This window comes from Sander vitreus, chromosome 15 (assembly GCF_031162955.1).
Source record: "Sander vitreus isolate 19-12246 chromosome 15, sanVit1, whole genome shotgun sequence".
Lineage (NCBI taxonomy): Eukaryota > Metazoa > Chordata > Actinopteri > Perciformes > Percidae > Sander > Sander vitreus.
The window spans coordinates 3,684,523-3,710,801 of record NC_135869.1 but is presented as its reverse complement, the minus strand read 5'-3'; the positions used below and the strand labels follow the sequence as shown (position 1 = coordinate 3,710,801).

The following is a 26,279-nucleotide window of genomic DNA, read 5'->3' as shown; positions in this document are numbered from 1 at the left end:
TGGCTGATTATGCATTGAGTCACGTTTTTCTGGAGGGACTGAGAGCAGAGTGCCAGTGCTGTTTTCACCTGCTGCCTATTTTCTTCCTACATTGTTGCCTTGGACACTATTAGTCCGTAAGTACCGTAGTCTGTATATATTACAACAAAATGTTAAAAGGATTTATTTCTTCGCCATATCTCTGGTTTATTGGAGTTTTCTAATGTCAAATCACTAAATTGATAGTTAGCATTGCTTTTAGTTATGACTCAGCGTTTTCTGTTGCTACAAGTTGTGGGCACACTTACTTTACATTTGTATTAAACGATGATAAGGCTGGTGTTATTTTTATTATTATTATCTTATTGTCAACAAAGACCAAAACCAACAAAGTGTTAGTCCGTGTCTCTGATCTTCCTACCCGTCTGTCACTCAGATAAAAGCCCACTGGAACCTACTGAAGTCATATATCTTTGAAAATGGCTCTCAAATATATAGTGTCATTTATATACAGTGGTGTGAAAAAGTGTTTGCCCCCTTCCTCATTTCCTGTTCCTTTGCATGTTTGTCACACTTAAGTGTTTCGGAACATCAAACCAATTTAAACAAAAGTCAAGGACAACACAAGTAAACACAAAATGCAATTTGTAAATGAAGGTGTTTATTATTAAAGGAGAAAAAAAATCCAAACCATCATGGCCCTGTGTGAAAAAGTGATTGCCCCCCTTGTTAAAACATACTATAACTGTGGTTGTCCACACCTGAGTTCAATTTCTCTAGCCACACCCAGGCCTGATTATTGCCACACCTGTTCACAATCAAGGCATCACTTAAATAGGAGCTGCTTGACACAGTAAGGTCCACCAGAAGATCCTTAAAAGCTACACATCATGCCGAGACCCAAAGAAATTCAGGAACAATTGAGAAAGAAAGTAATTGAGATCTATCAGTCTGGAAAGGGTTATAAAGCCATTTCCAAAGCTTTGGGAATCCAGCGAACCACAGTGAGAGCCATTATCCACAAATGGCGAAGACATGGAACAGTGGTGAACCTTCCCAGGAGTGGCCGGCCGCCCAAAAATTACCCCAAGAGCGCAGCGACGACTCATCAAGAGGTCACAAAAGACCCCACAACAACGTCCAAAGAACTGCAGGCCTCACTTGCCTCAGTTAAGGTCAGCGTTCATGCCTCCACCATCAGGAAAAGACTGGGCAAAAATGGCCTGCATGGCAGAGTTCCAAGGAGAAAACCACTGCTGAGCAAAAGAACATCAAAGCTTGTCTCAATTTCTCCAGAACACATCTTGATGATCCCCAAGACTTTTGGGACAACATTCTGTGGACCGATGAGACAAAAGTGGAACTCTTTGGAAGGTGTGTGTCCAAGTATATCTGGCGTAGAAGGAACACTGCATTTCATAAAAGAACATTATACCAACTGTAAAATATGGTGGTGGTAGTGTGATGGTCTGGGGGCTGTTTTGCTGCTTCAGGACCTGGAAGACTTGCCGTGATAAAAGGAACTATGAATTCTGCTGTCTACCAAGAGATCCTGAAGGAGAATGTCCGACCATCTGTTCGTGTACTCAAGCTGAAAGCGAACTTGGGTTCTGCAGCAGGACAATGATCCTAAACACACCAGCAAGTCCACCACCGAATGGCTGAAGAAAAAACTAAATGAAGACTTTGGAGTGGCCTAGCCAAAGTCCTGACCTGAATCCTATTGAGATGTTGTGGTATGACCTTAAAAAGGCCGTTCATGCTCGAAAACCCTCTAATGTAACTGAATTAGGACAATTCTGCAAAGATGAGTGGGCCAAAATTCCTCCAGGGACGCTGTAAAAGCCTCATTGCACGTTATCGCAAACGCTTGGTTGCAGTTGTTGCTGCTAAGGGTGGCCCAACCAGTTATTAGGTTTAGGGGGCAATCACTTTTTCACACAGGGCCATGATGGTTTGGATTTTTTTTCACCTTTAATAATTAACACCTTCATTTACAAATTGCATTTTGTGTTTACTTGTGTTGTCCTTGACTATTGTTTAAATTGGTTTGATGTTCCGAAACACTTAAGTGTGACAAACATGCAAAGGAACAGGAAATGAGGAAGGGGGCAAACACTTTTTCACACCACTGTATATATATATAAAAATCCCCCACTCGCCCTATACTGCCCTTGGTATTATCCTTCTTAATATAAAAAACACAACACTTGCCCCATACCAGGGCTGGACTGGGACAAAGAAATCAGCCCTGGCATTTTATATAAATAATTAATTCATTCTTAGAGTTATGATTTGTGTATTTATGGTATTCGTTTATTTTTTTATTATTGATATTTGGTATTGTATTGTCATTATTGTTATTACTATTTTGCTTAATATTGGCTTAGCAACTTTTTAAAACAGTTTACTGTTCATTTCAACTATTCATATGTTGTCGCTTTGGACAAAAGTGTCAATAACCATGAAATACAATAACCATAACCCTTCCCAAAAGCTACAATAAAGCTGAGAGTAGTATATGCCCTGGAAAAGAGCACTTTGGCTTTGTAATGCTACTGAATAACATTAACTAATTAAGCAATTCAAGGAACACTGATACTTATATCAACACTGATTTTATAGATCACACAGACTTTTCAGCTACCCAACAGGCCACACACACACACACACACACACACACACACACACACACACACATGTTACAGCCTGAGGGTTATTTGCAGTATCTTAGCTGTTCCTAGGACTGCCCTCTTCTGGACAGAGATCTCAGATGTTGTTCCTGGAATTTACTGGAGCCATTGTCCCAGTTTTGGGGGTTAAAGCCTGTAGTGCTCACTGTAACCACTGTTGCCTTCACTTTCCACATCTTTTCTAGCTCCTCTCTAAGCCCTTGGTATTTTCCAAACTTCTCGTGTTCCTTCTTCTAGATGTTGAACCACGATGTCTGGTTGGTTAGCTATCATTTTATCAGTCTGGATCTGCAAGTCCCATGTTCTTTAGTTTATATATACAGTATATATATATATATGATCCTTTTCATGGGTTTTGTTGAGAAGAAAAACTCTTATAACTTTCTCAGGATTGCTTTATGGCATCCAGAGTTGTTGCTTTACAGTGCAAAGAAAGTAAATGGCATTCCTCTTTGTTAAGAATTGATCACCACATTAGGGTCCCTTGAAAGGACTGGCAGCCTCCACGGGCATGTAACTTGCATTTCACATCGTGCCCCATTGGGTTGCATCTACAGGAACATCTGCTGGGTTATTTTCTGGCACATAAACGAAAAGGGCCACTCTTCTGCCAGAGCAAACTGTGAGGGTTTAGGGTCAGGACAGCCAGTAGAAGGAAAGGCCCGATGGAAAGATCAGTTCCAGTACGTTGAGCCTCTTCAGAGAGGAAGAGACATTTGGCGGTAATGAGAAATCAGAAACACTAGTGTTTGCTACTAGTGGGAGAGAGAAACGGCCAACCTCATGGCCAATTAGACCATGGTTTCTTCCAATGATTAACATAAATAGAGTTCTGGAGACCCCGGGCCCTCTCAGCTCAAAAACATACTTATTGTTTTATGCAAATTCCCTATAAACATGATTTTGAACAGATGACATGTTTCAGAGGGCGGAACGGTGTTGCAGTGGTTAGTACTGTCGCCTCATTGATGATAGGCTTACTGGCCTATAGGCATGGTAGCCATCCACAGATACAGTTAAGCTTAAGGATTTACTGTGCCACAGTTGTTGTTCATAAATAGTAACATCACTATAGGACAGCACGTTGACAGCAAACAAAATAAATGTAGGCCTGTTTTTTCATATATATTTTTCAATATAATTTATAAAACATGACCTTTTTCTTTGGTTTGGATTTATTTTCTATATTAGAGTAATACTCTAAATATCCCCAATATATACCCAAATATCAGGGGAAAATCTCAATCATTTCAAAGAAAAGGCCAATATTACCCCATATTAACATGGTATGAGTTCTGCGCCATTATTACCTTGAGATGTATTTACACATTATTATCATCATATGTTGCCCCATTTGTTTATATGCATATTGCTACCCTAGAATTAGCCTGTTGTTCCCAAGATATTATTACTCCAATTATACCTCGTTTTTACTGAGCTGTAATAATAGACATCACTGTTCAACCCATCAAATCACCACAGCTGACACACCAGTTGATGTGTAATAATGAAATCTCTCCACTGCATGCTGCTGTTGCACTGGTTTCACATATGGGCAGGCTGTTTCTACTGCTATGGCATCCTGCAAACAACAGAGCTGCATGGAATTTTAGATTCTTATGGTCTTTTTTTTTAATATTCACTAACAACATTTTGTTTTCAGTTGGAACATGCATACTGTCGCCGTGGTCCTGTTAGGTACCCTGCTATGCCCTGCTATGCCCTGCAGAGCCCTGCTAAGTCCTGCTACGTCATGCTATGTCCTGCTACATCCTGCTACACCCTGCAGTGCCCTGCTACTCCATGCCCATGAACTACTACAACTACTATTTCTAGTCATAGTTCCATTATTTTTATTGTGACTATAACTGCCACTGTTCATCACACCCTCAACCGGCACCGGCAGACAACCGCCCACCAAGAGCCTGGGTCTGGGTCTGTTTGTTTTTGAACAGGCCAGTCTCAATTTGTCATGTTATTGTTTTAAAACTCAGCTTTACGGGGTTGTGATTTGCCCTCTGCTGTCATTCCCTCCAGTCAAATCTGTGATTCTGTGTTATATGCCATGTTTCAGCTTTGGTTACTTTAAGGTGTGTTTTTTTTTGTTTTTTTTTAAATAAAGACATAATACAACAAACAAAAAATAACGCACTGCCCCTTTAATACTCCTAATACTATCAGATGGTAAGAGAATCTTTGATAAATACGTATCGCACAGTGACGGTAAAAAGAAGGTATCGCATCGATGCCAAATTCTCAGGAATATGTAGAACTTAACCGGAAATAGGTGCCTGCAAAAATAAAGTTTAAATTAATAAACACCTACTACATACTACATAGTTTATGCAATAAACGTTCATTCCAGTGTATGGCATGGAAACAACAATATTTTGACATTAGTTTTGTTATTGAAACTTCATATATGCTGCAAAAATCGATCTGCCAGAAGCGTTTTATTTTGAAAGTCTGTCGGAAGTTAATATGCATTTTCCTGCTACTTTTGACACCATCCTCTGTCTTGACGGCTACAAGAAGCCAGACGACAACAAGAAGCGCACGAGACATCACAGACACCCTCATTGTGTTGAAAGGTAGGTGAACGGCATTTTATTTCACACAAACATGGCGGCTTTATTGATATCTATTACAGTTATTGTTTAGCAATGAGCGCATTGTGCTTCTTTTTTTCTCTTTCTCCGGCCACTGAGGCTCGTTTATTGTAAGATAGCAGCTAACGTTAACGTTACACTGGACTGGCTTGACAATGGTGCGTCTGAGTGCGCGCGTGAATGTTTGTAATACAATACAGCGCACACAATCCCGATAATATTTAGTAGCCTATGTGTTGTGCTAGCATTTGTTTTTTGGGCAGCCTGTCTGTGTGTATGGCGGGGGGGGGGCGTGTCGTGCTTTGTTTTATGTGACCCGTGAGGCTAATTAGATGACCCTTCTGTGTGTGTGTGTGTGTGTGTGTGTGTGTGTGTGTGTGTGTGTGTGTGTGTGTGTGTGTGCGCGCGCGCGGTATTGTGTGCGTATGTGTACAAGGTGATGGGGGTACACTGTGAGTAATGCTAATAATACAAAATCTGACATTAATAAAGGTTAAAAAAAAAAGAGAAGAGGATTTGAAACACAGCCGCACAAACCGTACTGATGGGGTTCATGTGGCGTCAAAAAAAACGTGACCACGCACTTGACACCCACTGCCCATTTCGACACAAACACACACCCTGCACTCATATAGGCATACAGATTATCATGTGAAAATGTCAGAAAATAGCCTATGGGGGGGGAGAATAGCACTGCATTTTCAAATCAAGGCAACTTCCAGGCCTACATAAATCATTTAAAAGAAACAGTTTTATGACATGAAAGACAACAGCACAGTTAAGTTATGTTTTCGAGACATTGCAAGAAGTCCTTTTGTGTGTGTGTGTGTGTGTGTGTGTGTGTGTGTGTGTGTGTGTGTGTGCGTGCGTGCGTGCGTGCGTGCGTGCACCTGGCATGATTAGTTTCTTTACATACTGGAGCAGCTGAGCAGATGGATGATGTGGGGGACGGAGGGAGGAGGGTAGGTGATTGAGGAGGGGGGGAATAAATAAGGGAGTAATGGAGGGAGAAGGAGAGGAAGGAGGGAACACTGGGGGACACACGTGCGTGGGGAAAAGAGAAAGGGAGAGGATGGGGCAACGGGAGAGTTGTTGATCTCGAGGATGAGAAAAAGAGAAGGACACAGGCAAGTGGAAAAAACCAGTGAGGAGAGAGGAGAAGGAGGGAAAGAGAATGGAGGGAGAAAGGTATGAGCGGAGGAGAAGCAAGATGACGAGGGAGAGGGTAGCAGATGGAGTTCACAGCAGTAGTAGTCAGTTACTAGTTTGTGCGTGTTTGGCTGTTTTTATAGTTCAGGTAAACAGTAGCTGAGCAAGCTTTTGTTCCTCTTATCCATTGCTCTCCTACTGTTATGTATATCATTTATATATTTTTTTTATTATAATCAGCACTACAATCACAAATGTGCAATTAGGACACACAATAAAGAACGGAAAAGCCGCCCTGTACAGAACAGTTTTCTGTTAAGTTTTAGTACTAGTTTGTAGGGGTGTAAATCACATGTTTTATCACAATATATTACAGTGATTCTTACAGACAACGATACAATATTTACTGATATCACAAAGTCTGCCACGATACTATTTCGATTGGATTCATTTCAGGGCCCTGCCACCCATACGAGACGATACAAAAGAACATTTAACACAGTCAGTTACATTTATATTTATTTACTGAAAGCAAAGTGATTTAACAGTTTCATTACTAAGCTCTTACAGACATTTAAGTTCAAAACAAACTGCTCTTTTTAATGAAAAGAAGAAAAAAAAAGCGGGGAATTTCAAAATAAAGACGCATCGTAAAGATGACGACATGCATCGATATTTTCACTTTATCGATAATATTGGATCGTTGAGGATTGAATCGATATATCGATCCAGATCGATGTATCGTTACAACCCCCGCTGGGTTGTAATAGTGCTTAGTAAAATGATTCTTGAGTCTGTTTATAGAGCACACACTGTGTACCACAGAAGAACATGAATGAACAGGTCAGGACCAGACGTGGCTTCTCCAGTCTGAACTATCTGAAGCTACTGCAGATCCTTCCTTTTCTGGGCCGTATCACTTTGTACCAAAACCAAGTAGGGCTGCAACTAACGATTGCCTTCATAGTCGGTCATTTTCTCGATTTAATCGATGGGTTTGGTCTATACAATGTCAGAACATGGTGAAAAATGTGGATCAGTGTTTCCCAAAAAGCCCAAAATGACGTCCTCAAATGTCTTGTTTTGTCCACAACTCAAAGATATTCAGTTTACTGTCACAGAGGAGTGAAGAAACATCGGAAAAATTCACATTTAACTAGCTGGAATCGGAGAACAATTTTTCATAAGAAATGACTCAAACCGATTAATCCGTTATCAAAATATATGGCGATTAATTTAACAGTTGACAACTAATCGTTTCATCTTTGCAACTGTAAAACCGCGCATTGTCCAAACTGCTTTAATATTCTAACTAATAGGGTTCGGGGGGGGAAATAAACGATTTGGGGGGGGGGATCTAAATCAAATATTGGGATTCAATAGCCTCTGTGTAACAGATAGACCATGTCATGGAGCATTATGACACGAGACACCTTCCAAACTGCTCTTCATTCTTATGCAGTGATGAGAACATAGATATGTCCTGCCAGCAATCGGGGGTTTTCTTTCAATAAGCGTGGAACATTGAACAGTCAAACACAGAACATTTATCACAAAAGCTAAAGTTATAATAATGAAATAAAAAACATCAGTACTTTCCTGTAAACTGAAATGTCTGATGTGCCTCAGTTCAACAGCAGCATCTACATATTGCACCTTCTACCGTCCTGTTGAATAGAGTAATACAAAATAAATGAAAGATCCACAGAAGAAAGGACATTTCTGTAAACAATCTGTGATATGTAACATTATTCCAGCATTTACCATGTGAAAAAACAGTAAATATAATAATAAGAGGAATAAAAAATGTTAAACCAAATGTTACACCAAACATTCAACCAAACGATTGGCTAATCTCATTCTTTCGAATCAATTTTGATTAGAAAACGATTAATCGTTCAGCCCTACTGACTAATTACCTAGTTATAAAACAAATGAAGTTTTCTCTTAAAGCTATAGTGCGTAGTTTCTGCCGCCACCATGAGGAATTCTAAGTAATGACTACAAAACTGTCGCCGTCCACGTGATACAAGCCTTGCGTGACCGCCCCGCACCCCCCGCAGAAGTGTTAACCAGAAAGCACTGACAAGTATATTTTTCATCCATGAAACTGTTGAACTCTCGTATTGATGTTTAGTAACGGCTTGATGGATCCAGTTTTTGCCGGATCTCATTTTCAGTCCAGCTGCCTCCTCCTGCCTCTGTATCTCTTTGAAAACTGGAGGGGAAAAATAAAAATGAACCGCATCCGTCTACAACTGGATCGGACTTTCACCTAGATTTACTGTCTCGTAGTGTTTCCCATCCCACTTGCTGTCATCCACTTGCATGTAATCAGTGAAAAAGATTGATAATAGTGGGTGATATATGTAAATCCCATTTTTCAGATAACATGATTTACGTGCAGTCATCCCTCCATCCTCTTCTCCTCTTCACACGTTTACATTTTGACGTCTTTAAAGATTTTCTTTTTACCTCATCTTCTCTTCCAGTCTCCTGCTCTTGCCTGAGGTGTTTCATAATGCCTACTCTAGCATACGCAGCTGTGTGTGTGTGTGTGTGTGTTCTTATTTAACTATATTCGTGGGGTCCAAGAACCGTGAATACAGTATACTTGTGGGGTACGGACAGCTTTGTGGGGCCAAAATGCTGGAGCCCACAACTTTAAAGGGCTGTTTGAGGGTTAAGACTTGGTTTTAGGATTAGGGTTAGAATTAGGTTATGGTTAGGGTGAGGTGTGTGTGTGTGTGTGTGTGTGTGTAAGCAAAGCCAATGGTTTCCATGGCAGCCACGAGCTGTAGCAGCAGCATTGCCAGATAGATAGATAGTGTTAAAGCTGTAGAAGGGATTTTATATGTAGTTAAATGGTGTGTGTGTGTGCCTCTTTGTTTTCCTCTCTCTACCCAAAATTGCCATTGTGTTTTCTGTTGTCATGGAAATGTATAGTATTAGTTACGCCCACATTTCCCTCTCCTTTCTCGAAGCTTCTATTGAGGTGTTCGAATCACGCTTTAAATGTCTGTCTTCACATTTCATGATGTCATCGCCCTAATAAAAGAAAAGAAATCCTCAATTTCAATAAAGGGCTTCATCCGATTAAACGACTTAGTCTTTTCTACTTTCTTTAATGCATATAAATCGTCAGTTTCGCCAGCATAAATTCATATAGGCAGCAGGCTTATCCAATAAGGGCATGAATGAATGAAGAAGCCGCACGCTCAGGCTTATAGCAACATGAAGCTACGACATTAACAACACTCTGGAGTTACTTGGATTAGTTTGGATTAGAGCCTGACCGATAAAGGATTTTTAAGGCCGATATCGATACAAATATGTGGTGATTTTAAAAATCCGATATATCGGCCGATATACAGTATTTTTATCTAGAAACGCGTAACAAAACAGATTTCCCTAACATTAGTTATTTGTAGATATTTATGAGTCCTCACTAATAATATGATAATGTAGTCAGGCTCTAGTTTGGATCACACAGGTCTGAAACAATCCTACCCAGCAGCCACCACTGTAATCTAATTCTGGGTTGTTTGCATTTCTTTAAACCAATCACAGTCGTCTTGGCTTGCGCTAAGTACATTCTTTCCTTTGTATTTTTTTTTATCTGTAGTTTTTGAATATTTGTTCTAGTATTATGTCCTATTTATTATTTCTTGTATGGGCTGATATTTTGCTGCTGTAGCATTGGGAATTTCCCTATTTGGGATCAATAAAGTCTAATTAAGCTAATCGAATCTAAACTCTGGACTCGGCCACGGTGGCTCTGAAAAATAGTCTCAGGAAGGAACTTGTTTTTGTGTTTCGTACTTGGTTTTTAGTCAGGAACTGGAACATTTGCACCCCGAAAAAGAAAACGGCACATACAATATGAAACGAAGTTAACTGTGAACAGTAACGTGAGCTATTTAAATTAGCTGGATACGTGGTTAAACCTCATTTCCTCTTACCAGTGTTATCTCCGTGTGTACTTCGTCCACAGCAAATCCCACCAACCGGTCCCAAGACGTCCCAGTTAGAGAGGAAACGCCGTAAACATATTCTTTGTAAATCTTCACAATCACTCTGCGAAAGAACCAAGCAGGCCTGCCTTGTTAAACCATCCAAATTTGCTTCAAACCTTGCCATTTTCAGCGTGTAGCTCGCTAGCTTGAACTTTGTTGTGTTTACCCAAAGGAAAAGGATTTTGAGCAACACACAGAGAGAGGAAGTATTTGACTATTCTCACAATTTTATCCACACTCTCTCTCTCTGTCTCTCTCTCTCTCTCTCTGTCTCTCTCTCTCTCTCTCTCTCTCTCTCTCTCTCTCTCTCTCTCTCTCTCTCTCTCTCTCTCTCTCTCTGTCTGTCTGTCTGTCTGTGTGTCTCTCTCTCTCTCGCTGTCTGTCTGTCTCTCTCTCTCTCTCTCTCTCTCTCTCTCTCTCGCTGTCTGTCTGTCTGTCTGTGTCTCTCTCTCTCTCTCGCTCTCTCTCTGTGTCTCTCTCTCTCTCTCTCTCTCTCTCTCTCTCTCTCTCTCTCTCTCTCTCTCTCTCTCTCTCTCTCTCTCTCTCTCTCTCTCTCTCTCTCTCTGTCTCTCTCTCTCTCTCTCTCTCTCTCGCTCTCTCTCTCTCTCTCTCTCTCTCTCTCTCTCTCTCTCTCTCTCTCTCTGTGTCTCTCTCTCTCTCTCTCTCTCTCTCTCAGATTGACTGAAGCTCTACCATGCCTGTGGCCTCAACCAGGACAGAGCCTGGTGAGACCAGACACCTTCCTCCTCATTGGCGCCTAAAACCATTTGACTATGTTTTCTTTCTTCATGCCCCCCCCACCAACACCACCACCACCACCTTCACATCTAATTTACAAAAGGATTCTTCAATGTGTAAAATAGTGCTGTGCAATTATTCAAAATTGTAATCGCGATTACGATTTCGGCTCCCACCGATCACAAAAACAGAATAATTGAGAAATTTTGCACATTACCTTTTGCAAGTGAACTCTTATTTTGTCCTGTGTTCTGAATGGGGGAAAACAAATGTATTATGTATTGTAGTATTAAGGGTAATTTCACAGTTCTAGGTGTTTTCACTATTCAGTTGTTTAACTCTTTAAGTTCAATAATTGCAACATCTTTCCAGACGTCAATGAGTAATCGTGTTAAATAATCGTGATTTCAATATTGACCCAAATAATCGCGATCGTGAGTATTTTTTTTTCCAAAATCGAGCAGCCCTAGTGTAAAAGCAAGTATAAGAATCTCTGACCTAAGTAAAAGTCAGAAATGTTACTGTAAGTAAAGTAGGGTTTCTGTTGAAAACTACCCATGTAATAGTAGCTGCAGATGTAACACTTAATATTATTTGGACTGTAATAACAGCATTTCAGTGCTGAAATGCTGTTATTACAGTCCAAATAATATTAAAGACGTGGCATGTCAATTATGGTGTCCAAAGCATATTCATAATGCAAAAGATAAATATAAATTTAAAAAAAACTACATTATATTACTCAACTCTCCCGTCACTCACTTTTATATGTATTTATTGCAACAACAACAAAAAATTCAAAGAGCTATTGAGCTCAGAAGTACCAAACTGTCCATCCTGGGTAACGTCCGGGCTTATAATCTAAGTATACAAATGTGACACAAATCTCAAAAATAATAATAAGAGCATTAATTATCTACTTTGGCATAACTGTGTCGATGTTTGCAGCGATACCTACAAATATAGTAACAATCCTACCCTTATTTAAAATGTTACTCAAGAAATACTTTTGTCCTTACTTTTGGATTTCCCTAATGTCCTTCCTGGGTAACAGAAATCCATAAATTACCCATAATGCAATTGCATAGTCATGAAATATGATTTTTACATCATAAAGAAGATTTTGGAGGACCCCAAAACATCTGGAGAGTTTAGTAATTCTCTCCTTAAAGTTTTTATTTTACTTTTTCGGTCACTGGTGTACTATGTCCCAAAACCATGTGTCTTTCTGGATAACGCTAATGAAACATATTTGATGTTTTGATATTTAAAAAAATGCCTATTTCATGTGAAATATGGCATCAATGTTTTAAAGGCTAAGATCTATTTTAGCTGAGTATGCCATGTTTGACAGAGTTTTGGTGGGAAAGTCATGTTTTTGTCCTTCCTGGATAACGAAGATCTTCTGTTACCCAGGACATGTCCTCTGTTATGCAGATTGGACATGTTAATGAAACATTTTTTTTTATTTGTCACTTTTCAAGCATTGTGTTGATAATGTTAGATTATATTAATAAAATGTATTTCTTTAATCTGTTATGGCATTTTTGCATTATGTCATTGCTGGCTAATGCGATGTCATCCCGAGTAACAATGACACAGTCAAGTAATTGAACTCAGATTTTCATGGTATATTACACAGTCATGTTTTCCTCAGTTGAGTATACAATAAAAACCTGATAACCTTTACTGTAAAGCATTTTAAACCATCGTTCATAATTTTCTTTCTGTTTTTGGCATGGAATATTGTGTGACCAAAACCAAACGATGAGCCTATTTAATTATAAATAGCCAAATATATCATATTAATTGTGTTAAAAATGTGGTTTTTTTTGAGCATTGCGTGTTTGGTTAGCTGTAACTGTGGATATGCCTAAACATTTATATGCTAAAAAGGTAGACATTTAAATATTTTTTAAATCCATTCCCGTTACCCAGGAAGGACATTTTTCATGGAATAAATCACATGATTCATCAAAAAAAACTTAAATAGCATTTCTAAATGAAATTCCTGTTGTTGAGATGTATATAGAACACTCTAATAAAAACACAAAGTGCTTGAGTTGGCATTTTTGGACACTTTCATTTATTTTCAAATTTTAAATCCTTATTCGTCTTTGACCCAGCAGGATACTTTCTTTTTTTTTGCCATCTCAAAAGTATCTAGCTACAGAATACGCTCCATCTTGTACAAGGCTATGAAAAAGCTGCGAGTTACTGTTATTAGATTTAATACATAGACTCAACTTAACCCGTGGCCTAAACTGTTCTGAATGCTTTTTGTTTTCAAAAAAGACACAGTGGCAGACAGCCTTACACGCTGATTCCCTCCTCCTATTACCCCTAACATTCAACCTAGGGACATTGTAAACAAAGGGCTGAAACCAAGACAACTTCACACCTGGATTGCTTTAGTTTTCCACAAATAAAGCCTTTGCCACCAGAATTAGGTACTGTAGAATAGGCTTTAATCACACACACATTTTCACATCGTTGCTTTAACTTAAACTTTAAGGGGATATAGATACCTATATCTAATATAAAATGGCTTTTCACAATTCTACCAATAATGACCAGGTGTGTGTGTGTGTGTGTGTGTGTGTGTGTGTGTGTGTGTGTGTGTGTGTGTGTGTGTGTGTGTGTGTGTGTGTGTTATAGTGCCCCAGGTGTTGGACGCTATGAGTGACACCACCACCAGCTCCACCACGGCCAATGACCTGGACCTCATCTACCTCAAAGGCATCATGGAGAGCCCTCTGGTGTGGTACACACACACACACACACACACATACGTACACTGTTAATTACATCAATATTAATTTAAATAGACTTACCGGCGTGTGGTTGCGCATATACATTGTAAAGACACATCCCTTTTATGTTGTTGTGTCTATGTGTATCCAAGTCTATGTATTTTATTTTAATGTTATTGTTTATTTATCAGGGACAATACCTATAACATTATTACAACCTGATGTGGACGTCTAGCCTCCGCTAATTTGCAGTCCCTGTCCCCGGTCAGGCTTTTACAAAAACAACAATTGTGTCGCTAAGGGACACCATTAGTGCTCACATCTCTGTTGTTGTTTTAGCCATAATTTGGCTTTTGTGTTACACTTTTATTTCTGTTTGGGATTTAAGTTCCGTGGATAAAGAACTCCATAAGTGTATACCTTTTACTGACTACGAGGATTGACCAAAATTTGTTCTGCACATTGGGACTCTACAATTCTGTTTAGCTACTCCTCTTGTCGTGGTCCGGCCCTTGTTTCTCCCTGTAATGAGTTTAGACACGGCGCCTTACGTGCCATATGTGTGTCGTTGTTTGTTAGGAGCAAGAAGAGAGCCTTAAGGAGCCGCGTCCGTCGCCAGTGAGGGAGAACAACGTGGAGCTCCTGCAGGAGATCCTCAGTGACCTAGACCCCTTCACACACCACTCCGACACTGCAGCAGAGCTCACCCGTATACTCACCCAGCCTCACTTCAAGGTGTAGAACACACACATATACATGTAAAACAAGTAATCGTTTTTTTTAAAGATCTGACTCTTTTCTCATCACACGGTTAAAAAGCAAAGCAAATAGTCTTTAGGGGTGGGAGAAAAAAACGAAAATTGTATGTATTGTAATTTTTTTTTTTTGCGACGATTATTTTATTTTTTTTCACCAATGATTCACTTAAATATTTCCTGTTGATGCGGTACTGCTGACTACATCATATCCGTTTCCAGCAAACAAGAGCAAAGCAAAACATGCATAAAATACATGTAGTAGTACTTTACAAATGAAAAAAATGTCGGACTGACAGACGTGATGTGCATTCTTTTTAGTAAACACTTTTTAGAAATGTCTCTAGAAGTGTGTTATTCAACTTTTGTTTTTGTTAAAGAAGGAAAAGAAAATGTTAATACCAATACTATCAAATCGCGAAATACTTCTAGAATCGCAGTGAAGGAAAATCGCAATACAAATCGGATCGGCACCCATGTATCGTGAAAGAATCGAATCGAGACAAATGCACATCATCCCCAGCCCTAACAGTGTAAGAAATTGGGAAATGTCTTACATTGAATTTCTTCCTTTTTGGTTTGTCAGTCTCTACTGGAAACTCATGATTCAGTGGCGTCCCAGGCATGCGATAGCCCACCCCCCAGCCCATGTGATTTTGTGGATAATGAGCAGGAGGATGGCCACACACAAAACGTTCCACCGGACGCAATCCGCATGGTGGGCATACGCAAAGTGGCGGGGGAGAACCTGGTAGGTAACCTTAAAGCATAAACAGTTGACACAGCTGAGTTCATTCCATGTATGTTTTCACTTTTCTGCTCCAAGCACTCCTAATGTTTGTTATAAAAGCATTTAATCAAAGTAATTCTTTGAAAAAGTAATTCAAAGATGCAGTAAAAGTATTCATATGGTAAAAAGAAAAACTGAGCACCAGTTCCTCTTTCCTGAATGTAAACAGTAGGTCATGCGTGGGTTTACTTCCTACGGTACTGTCGGTGCTGATTGTGTTATTATTGATGATATAAACAATAGCCTACATTCAATATTTTTCAGGGTGTGACATTTAAAGTAGAAGGGGGTGAGCTGATCATAGCCCGCATCCTCCATGGAGGGATGATAGACCAGCAAGGACTGCTGCACGTGGGAGATATAATCAAAGAGGTAAGAAAGACCACTAACTAGGGATGACCTTTACAGACCCCTTCCAGTCTTTTCACTCATGGAGGTGCCTTAAAATCCCAGTAGTTGTTTTTTGACGTGACTTTGAAACCTTGGTTTTGATCTCTCCAGAAACACTATTACCCCTTTCACACCAATAGCTCAATCCGGGTTATACCCAGGTCGACTGTGTGTTTGAATGGGTTAACCCTCCTTGAGCTACTCGGCTTCGCGAGTCAGCTCAGGGTAGACGAGGGTCGATTTCAATGTGAATTGCTCACGACCTGGGTCGCCACCAGCCGGGGCAGGATGAATTATGTGATTGGTTGGAAATGAGAGTGGGGCAGTTGTCACAGTTGTCACAGGTCAATTTTGTCTCACTGTGATTTACTGGGTTTTCACCATAGACTGTATAAAATTAGGATTTTCAGAGGCAGCTTCAACAACAGCAGAGCAGAGCGGTTCAATTCAATTTCCGAACAGTCCGCTGACAGTGGGTGCCCGGGTGTTCACTAGTCTGCCTTTTGCAGAGCGGTAGCGGCGTTTTACAGGCAAGTGACAGCAAAGCCAACTTTACTTTTAATGGAATCAAACAAAGAGAAATGTTATCCCCTCGTATCAAAATAGTCAAAACTCGATACTAGCGTAACCTACTTTCTTGTCGAGCTGCTGCATTAAATATGCAGAGGAGAAATCAGTCTGCACAAAATCATCTGATAAGTGTTTGCTGGTTATTTAATTGTCCTTAAAAACGTAATCACTGCGAACACAAACCCCAAATAAGCTTTATTTCTCTCTCCCTACTGTACAATGACAAATTCAAGTAGCTACAAAATATTAGTTCTGCTGGTTTAAAGATGGACTGGAGTATGTGATGTTAGCTGTTCACTGAATATGACGTGTAAAGCCCCGCCCATTTCTAGCACTTAATGTAACTGTTATGATTGCTCCCGGGTTGTGACCTAGGTGATTTCTGAATTATCATGACCAGGGATATACCCATGTTGACTGGCTTGGTTTAAATTTCCAAAAGAAGGGTTTTGTCTCATCAGACAACCCTAGCCCAACCCTGGTCAGCAGTGTGAAAGAGGTTTAGCTGTCCCCAACAGCAACAAATTAACAATTTCCTGTGCCCTGGGCAACAAGACTCCTCCTGATCACTCTCTGCGTCTGTCCCTCTCTCTGAATCTGCAGCCTCCTCTTCATCCCTCACAGTCAATTCTTCATTTCCCTCTTCTCTTTCACTTATTTCTGCATCTCCTTCTGTGGTCTTCTCCTGATCTGACCAGCCTGGTCTCTCTAGTTTACTGCCTTCTCCTTCTTCATTTCCCTCCTTCTCTTCCTCCTGTGCATTACTCAGAATTTGAATACAAATGATCGGTCTCAGCAAGCACTGTGTAGTGTGTTGTAATGTAACGCCACCGAAATGACAACCCTCTGTAAACGTTATGAATTCAAACATGCCAGTTTGTAATATTTTGTATTATGCTGTTCTTGTCTTTACTAAAATCAAAACTAATCAAAGGGCAGAATGCTCTTACAAATCACGAGGGGGCAATTTGACTTTTGGCTGTCAAATAACGTAATAGCTGTTGTTGATGATGAATCGCCTTTAGCATACATTACATTTATTACAAATGTTTAAACTTTACCTGGGGAAACTGACTTAACCTTCAGAGGCTCGGGGGCAGCTCAGTCGCTCCAGTCTTTGCCGGGATGCAGGGCCCCCACACCGCAGCAGACTCGCTGTGTGTGAACGCCGCTCTGCATGTTTGACGCAGGGCCACCCCACCGCAGCAGACTCGCTGTGACAGCTCGTCCTCGCTCGCTGCGCAGGAAGCTACAGACACTGTTTTTGACATGATTCAACATAATATTTTGATCGAACGGGTTGCAAAAATCTGCATATCATTAGGAAAGTGAGTACTGCGTTTATAACGTGACCTTACGTAATATTTGATGATGCCCAGGGCCCCTTAGATGTCCTGTGCCCCTGGGCAAGTGATCAGTTGCCCTAATGGTTAATCTGGCCCAGTCCCCAACTAAAGTGTCTCTTAAAGAAATTGTTAGATATTTGGGGGAGAAAATTAGGAGATTAATAACACTTTTATGTCCCTACGCTAAATATGAAGCTACGGCCAAAAGCTGGTTAGCTTAGCCTAGCACAAAAGCAATGGAAATGGTGAAAATGGCTTGGGAAAACAGGGGTAAATAGCCTGGCTGTGTCAAAAGGTAAAACATTAGTAAATGCATATCCTTGTCTGATTTTAACAGTGGAGTACCTCAAGGCTCTGTCCTAGGTCCTCTAGTTTACTGTTTTTGGCTCACCAAACTCTTGTGATATTTGTGAACTCCTTGGTAACCTGTCACCATCCATTACAAGTGCTGCAAATGTGGTTATTACTTTTAATGTGTCAGTTCAGCAACTTTCTTTTATCCAATGTGTTGGCAGGTGAATGGACGAGAGGTGGGCCGGGATGCCAGGGTGCTGCAGGAGGAGCTGCAAGCTGCCAGTGTGAGCGTAGTTCTGAAGATACTGCCCAGCTACCATGAGGCCATACCGCCTAGAAAGGTGATAGAACACACTACACACAGAGTGGACACACGTGGTCATAGTACCATACACCATAACCTATTGCTGGCGACAGTGGATTATGAAATGGCCAGAAATAACATTAAATAAATGCACATCTGAGGACATATAGGTCTGTATCTGTTTCTCCAGGTGTTCTTTAAGTGTCACTATGACTACGACCCGGCCAACGACAACCTGATTCCCTGTAAGGAGGCAGGCTTAAAGTTTGAGACAGGAGACATCCTGCAGATAGTCAACCAGGATGACGTCAACTGGTGGCAGGTGGAGTACAAAAAACGTGTACACTTTTCACTTTTTTGTGTTCTGTTGGTTCTACTAATGTGTGTGTGTGTGTGTGTGTGTGTGTGTGTTACAGGGCCGTCATGTGGAGGGTGGTAGCACGGGGCTGATACCCAGTCAGATGCTGGAGGAGAAGAGGAAAGCGTTTGTCAAGAGAGACGTGGAACTTGCGCCAGCAGGTAACTGGAAAGAAAGAATAATGAGAACAAAGAAAAACATAGTGATGATCAATAACGTGTACTTTGTGTGTTATTGTTCCCATCTTCGGTCTTTTGCTGTCTTACACTGCCATCTGGTGGTGCAATGAAATGTCTGCATATAAATGTTATTTACAGTTCAAGCACCAATGATCGGGGGAGATTATGGCTACATCTACACGACTACGTTTTAATTTTTAAGCAGCGTTTTGAGACAAAAACAATCCCCGTCCACACAAGAGTTTTAGCTCCAGTAGCAGAACTAATCTCTGTCCATATTAACACGACTGACAACGCATATCACGTGACCATTCGCATACACTGGGCACCCGTGTGCCAGTGTCAACAGAAAGTTTTTCTGACGTTACTCTGTGATTGAAAATCATGGATGTATGAGTTGAAAATACAGAAAATACTTTGGAGAAAGAACAACAATGGCGAAAAGTAAGAGCAGGGATTAGCTTGGAGGTGGAACTGTTACTGAAAGTTATGTAAGTCTATTTAATTGCTAAGACTGACTGACTGACTGACTAGCATCATCATTTCCAAAGGTCTCTGTTTGTGCCCATATAGCTTACAAAGCAACCTCAGAGTTTTCGAACCAAATTGGGGTCCGCAGTGTTTCCAAATTTCTCCATTTCAGGGGCTCGGAAACACCGTAGTAGTGTGAACGCGAGGCGTAAAAGTAGCACAAGATATTTGTTTTTAAACCAAAATGTAGTAGTGTAAATGTAGCCTTAATAAACCCAAGGTTTATAGAAATTTCAAAATCCGCCGTATAGTCTAAGAATAATATCATGTCGAAAGAAGCTGTCGACTTGAAAGAATATCAAGTTGATAGTAGGCTGGAGAAGATGACAGCAAAGCCCCAGAGATGTGAGAGTCATGTTTTTCCAATTCATCCTGCTAATAATAACCACCCACCCTTGTAGGGAAAGTTAGATGAGAGGTCCAGTAACTTCCTCTTCGCTGGTTGCCGTGCAAATTGTCCTGACCAAGAAATAGTTTGGCACAAATCCCCGCTATATGAGCCAGTGATTGGGAGGCATGAATGATGATAATCAGCTAATGTCTGACTTCAGTTAACTAATGCTATGCCCCATTTATGTGACAGGGAATCTTTGTACTGGTGTCGGAGGGAAAAAGAAGAAGAAAATGATGTATGTGACCACCAAAAATGCAGGTAACAAAGCCAACGTGGTTTTATTTGTTTGGCCCTGTTTGTAAATGATGTCCTACTATTTAATGTTTCCCTGTATAACAGTGAAACTTCTTTTCCCCCTCTTTTTTCCAACTCTTCTACTCTTCTTTCACATTGGTCTTTCCCTCTACCCTACTTTCCGTAACTTAAATCTTCCTCTCTTTCTTCCTTTCTCAGAGTTCGACAGACATGAGATATTGCTCTACGAGGAGGTGGCCAAGGTCCCGCCTTTCAAGAGGAAAACTCTGATTTTGATTGGTGCCCAGGGTGTGGGGCGGCGGAGACTGAAGAACAAGCTTCTACTGAGGGATCCACTGCTCTTTGGCACCACCATTCCATGTATGAAATTGAATATATATTAAAGTAGTCTATTGCTAGGCACATTAAGGTTGTAATCCTTAAGATCTCTGTGTGAACATCGTAGAGCAGGAACAAGCTGATACACATATTAGGTGTGATTTTGACAGAAATTGATTTTAACAAACTAAAAGCTTCTTAAGATGAGGGGAAATGCCTTTGGTTGCATACATAACATGACTGGGTTTTGGTTTCTGTCCAGACACCTCCAGAAAGCCCAAAAAGGAAGATCGCGAGAGTCGGATGTACGCCTTCACCAGCCGCAGCAAGATGGAGGCCGACATCAAGAACGGGCGCTATCTTGAACATGGAGAGTACGACGGCAGCCTGTATGGCATCAAGATCGACTCCATACATGAGGTGGTGGAGGCAGGACGCGTCTGCATACTGGACGTCAACCCTCAGGTATGCATATGTACCAGCACAAACACATTAAGAAGCAACTTAACATTTTACTTTAGCATGGAAATGCCCCGTATACAATAATAAAATGCATTCTAAGCAGGACTTAACATCCCTATCCACTGCTGTTACCCCACAACCGCACACTACCACAGTAGCATTTCTACTACTACTCCATAATGTCCACACTTATGATTTCTGTTTGTATATGTCATGGGGTGAGGGTTGATGGGGGTGAGTAGAACGTGGCCCTAACTCTTTTACCAATGTTGGATCACTATTATGGTGATATGGGTGGATAAATAGTCTGCAACTTCATATAGCTTTGTAGAAAATGTTGTCTGTGTTTTTGCTTCATTGGCGTCATTGGAAAGAATATGAATGCTGTCTTTTTGGGCCAAAAAAACAAGTGTCAGACTGGTTTAAACAACTCCAGTGGTGTCTGCCACCACTGTTTTTGAATACAACCACCGGCGTGTGTGTTTTTTACCACTTGGGCGCAGCAGAACCTGCTATAAACACAACACGGACATAATATTAGCACATCTAGTTGTTATGGTGGATTTGCTGGACAAACATTTTACACATCCAGCAGTTACAGCGCAACATTACCATTCATTCATTTAGCATTTCTGTTCACCTAGTAAATCTTAGTCCATCAATTCCTCTCTTTTAGCTCTGTTTTTGGTTTCCACCAGCTCCTGAGGGAAATATTTGTCTCTTTAGCTGCTAAATGCTCCACTTTGGTCACCAGCTAGTCTCTAAAAAAATTAGTTTAGGGTCATGTGCCTGCTCAAAAGCACCAACTGACATTGTAGGAGAGTACATAGTTAGTCATTCAGTGTCACCAGCTGGGGATCTCCAGTTGTTTGAACTCTCTAAGACACTGTTCCTAAATCAAATGTGTTTGTGTGTTCCTGTTGTATTCCAGTCCCTCAAAGTGCTGAGGACCTCGGAGTTCTTGCCCTACGTGGTGTTCCTTCAGTCTCCAGAGTTTGAGGTGCTCAAGGCGATGAACCACTCGGCCGCTGAGGCAGGGGTGGTTCCTAAGACGCTGACGGTAAGGAACACTTGTATGTTCTTTCTTTCTTTCTTTCTTTCTTTTTCTTTTTATTTTGAACCAAAAATAACAGTAACACAATAAGTGCGTAGCAACACACCGAAAGGAAAAACAATATCCATAAAGATTATAAACAATACGTTCAATATAAGCCGAAGCTTGTTATTTTTCACACCCCTCATTCAACTCTAAATAGTTCCTGTATATTTTGTACACATATATGTATCATTAAATATTTTATATTAAATATTCATAGCGAGATAACACATATACAGTGATTTTTAAACACCTACCAATAGGGCTGGGCAATAATTCAATATGATAATTTATCGTCTTTCAATGGAATAATATCGTGATGAAATCATATATTGAGATGTTGTGATATACAAATACGTCTAAATTGATAATAAAAAGCACATACTAATCCAATTTTTTAAGAAAATCTGTTGTGAAACATTTTGAGGGAATGTCATTTGAAGAATTGCAGATTTGTTTTAACATCACACTATTTTTGTGCAATGTAAACATAGTCAGTAGATAGCTGGAAAAAATATTTATTTTTTCTCTATAATTTCACTTGAAACTGTTTACCACATTATTGATGATTGTTTATCTAAAATCTCCTTTCATTTTATTTTTTTTTTTTTTTTGTTAAAGTACCAATTTTCATTCTTACAATATCGCCGCAATAACGACATTGATATATTTGGTCAAGAATATCGTGATATCTGATTTTCTTCATATCGCCCAGCCCTACCTACCAAACATTTATTTTCCATTTTGCAGCGAACAGGCCGTCACCCTATGATCACCTGCCCCAGTACAATCACTATAATAACCCACCGTCACAATCATCTCTCTTCATCCTCATATCCTTTCAATAAAGTGTTTTTATACAACTTTTTAAACTTATAATAATAATGTTTTAGCACCTGCTCCAAACCATTCTACAAACTCCCCCCAAAGATAGTGCTGCACATCATTTTTAGAGTTGTTCATACACATGTAGAGACATAACACATTTTAAGCTCAAGAAGCAGTGAAGCACTCAATATAAACTGGAAATGGATCGGAGAAAAGGTCCTGTGATTACAATAACAATCCAATAAGAACATGCAAAACCGAGTCACATGTTTCTTCCGTTTCAGGATGAAGAGCTGCAGAGGACGTGCGATGAGAGCGCTAAGATCCAGGCGGACTGCGGCCACTACTTTGACCTCAGCATCATCAACGACGACTTGGATGAGACCTACCGCACCGTCAAGGTCGCCCTGGAAACGGTTTCTAAAAACCCCCAGTGGGTCCCCGTCACCTGGGTTTTCTAGGAAGAAAACAATGGCACTGGAAATTAGCCACTGTGAAATGAATGGTAGTTCTTATTTAGATGAATCTAAAGTTTCAACAGAGATCAAATCTGACCATTGCAGGCGCTTAGCATCGGAAACCTGTTGACTTGCTAAAGTAACTGCTTTGTAGATAAATGACAGGATTTCTTTTTTTCAAAGTGTGTGAATAAGGCGTCCGTTATTTAAACAGGATTATCATTTTCTGTGTAGGGAGGATAGAAAAGAGGGAATAAAAAGACACAAGAATGAGGAGGAAAAATGAGGCGAAAAAGAGAGATGAAATTGTGGATGTCACAAATTTCCGATTTTACCTGAACACATCGGCCGTGCGTGTGTGTGTGTGTGTGTGTGTGTGTGTGTGTGTGTGTGTGTGTGTGTGTGTGTGTGTGTGGATTTTAGAGACTTTTTCTATGTTTTTACATGATTTGTGCCATTACTGATGATGACCATCAGCAGACATTATCATTGTTTATATTTTATGATTGGAGAGATCGTTACTGAGGGTTACACTTAATCTCCAAGCTACGAGGGCTAGTGAAAGTTATAAACTAAACCTGATCTATTGATCATGTTTTAACGCCCATCATGAACTTAGAACAGAACACAAAGATATCTTCAAATTGCTCATCAGCAGTCCAGAAACCCAAAGGTCTTCAATATACAACAGCATGAAATGAGAAAAGGTCAACACATTTTTATGACCGCTTATTTGACTAATCTTTTCAGCCATAAATTGTAAGTGATCATAAGACCAACACATGCAACGCCTCAGTTGCTGTATAAAGCGCAGTGATGCAGAAGTCACAGAGTTCCTCATGTCAAATTAGTTTTTTTTTAGAGAATGTTATACTGGCCAAATTATGTTTAACTACAACAAAAACCTCACTGCCCATCCATTCTGTGTCCTTGGTCTGAGCATAGGCCACATTTCTTATCGTGTTCTTTATTTAATGTAGTCACACAAACACTCATTCCACTCTAAGAACACACACAACTATACAGGTAATGAAAAGGCAGAAAGGCCTACAATACACATCACTATATTAAAGTCAGTTGTCATCTAGTAGTTAGAGAAAGGAAAAAAGCCACATCTAGAATCATCTTGAGGGTCCCATAGAAAATTGGTTGTGAGTACTGTACTGTCATCGCACATAACAACCAGGTCACAGTAGGTGACCTGATAAGTCAGTGTGAACGTCCACTCAGGCAGAGTTATGGCCAGACTTATTGTCAGTTTTCTTTAACAGAAGACTAGAAGGGCTCAAGGTCTACTGCATCTCACTTAAACTAGTGTCTATTTCTGGCATTGTTAGCTAGCTAGCTAAAAACAACTGTGAACCTATTGTCCCATCACCGACCGAGCTAGGCTAACAAGCTAGACCAGGAGTTTGGTAACTGACCATTGGCAAGCTTGTTGGCTCTGACAACTTTATTTCCCCTTTTTTATTGAATTTAATGGTGTACAATCGTGAACAACCTAGCATGGGGGGAACAGGGGCCTGTTTCACAAAAGCAGAATATATAAATCTGATATATAACTGATAAAGCGAGGCTTGACCTAGTCTAATCTGTACAGCCTGGCTTAGTGCGTTTCACGAAGGTCGAGCCAGGCTGAAGTAATTCAGATAGATGCGCCCACGGCTTTCCTCAAAAGACCGCGAGGTCGATCACAGATTTACTGATGCCAAAATGGCGAATACGCATTGTACATACTTCATACAGAGTGAGCAGCAGCTTCTTGTGGAAGTATGATGACGTGAAACACATTATTTGTATAAAAAGAAAAGAAACGGACTGACTGAATGCGTAAGCAGCCTAAATATATACATTAACTGACCACTGCTCTGAATTGAAACCGTCATAATCATTCCATTCAAGGATTAGGCTACTAATCATTTGCACAAATTAACAGTTGTACTCTTTGCCTTAAAAGTAAGCAGAAGATAATGTTACTCAGGAAATTTACCATGAAGATCAATTTTCTACAACGCTAGAGTATGATGCGTTAATATCTCTTTCACTCTGTTCCTCCTTCTCTCTCATGGGCTAAATTATAAATGTTCTAAAGTCATATAAACTTCCACTGCTCGCTTTTAATGCAAAGTGTACAACTGTTCGTTTTTGCAAATGACAGTGACTGATTGAATGGTTTCAGTTAAGAGCAGTAGTTCATAAATGTATATTTTTAGACTATCATTCAGTCTGTCCGCTATTCTCTGCCACACTTTTTCTCGTTTATTTTAAATTTTTTATAGAGGATGAGTTTCCTTCTCTACATATTATATGCCTTGCTTCCTCGTATATATCGACATGGAAAATAAAGACACTGAAGACATTGGACTCTAAAATCTAGAAACTATAAAGATAATTAAGTGATAAATTCCATGCACACTGTAAACATGAATGGAACAGAGTATATTCATCAGTTATTTCCCCCCCCAGTGAAATATAAGGTCAAAAACCATTGGGGTGTCCTCCCCCTGTTGTTACATGAATGTACAGTAGCCTACATCACTAGATGGTTACTGGTCCAGTGAACTAAGACTATAATTTGGGAGGATTGTACAATTAGGATATGTTCTTTAAATTGTACAGTCCTCCCAAATGATAGTCCCAGTTTACTGGACAACACAATTTGTGTGCTAAGAATGCCAAATACAATGCACATGGAAGCTGAACAAACACGATCGTTATTGTTAAAGAATAATAAAAAAAAAAGAATCAACTAAAGTAATTCAAGGTGCATTGGTCAACAGAAATGTACAGCATTGTATGTATTGCCCTTAGTAACAGACTTCATTTAAAACACATTTGAAATTGTTATCAGCCTTTTCTAATTATCTCAACAACTGCCATAATATATTCATCAAACTTCAATATGAACAGCAGTCTTCATACAGCAATATAACATGTCACATGAATAATTATAAAAAAAAAAAATAATGGTCACAACTTTAAATAATAACAGTAGTTAAAGGAACAGCAATATG

At 40.0% G+C, this 26,279-nt stretch overlaps 1 protein-coding gene across 1 annotated transcript; it reads left to right on the top strand.

Annotated features, from left to right (window-relative positions):
• The first annotated feature begins 5,194 nt into the window (after positions 1–5,194).
• On the top strand, positions 5,195–24,816 carry mpp2a (MAGUK p55 scaffold protein 2a). The gene is made up of 14 exons (XM_078270288.1): positions 5,195–5,263; positions 11,123–11,171; positions 13,843–13,943; positions 14,517–14,672; positions 15,279–15,443; positions 15,747–15,854; positions 18,304–18,423; positions 18,577–18,708; positions 18,803–18,905; positions 20,038–20,106; positions 20,302–20,463; positions 20,684–20,886; positions 21,815–21,943; positions 23,092–24,816. Exons 2-14 carry the CDS (start codon positions 11,141–11,143, stop codon positions 23,266–23,268), a joined length of 1,656 nt encoding a protein of 551 aa, XP_078126414.1. The 5' UTR covers positions 5,195–5,263; positions 11,123–11,140; the 3' UTR covers positions 23,269–24,816.
• Positions 24,817–26,279: the final 1,463 nt, after the last annotated feature.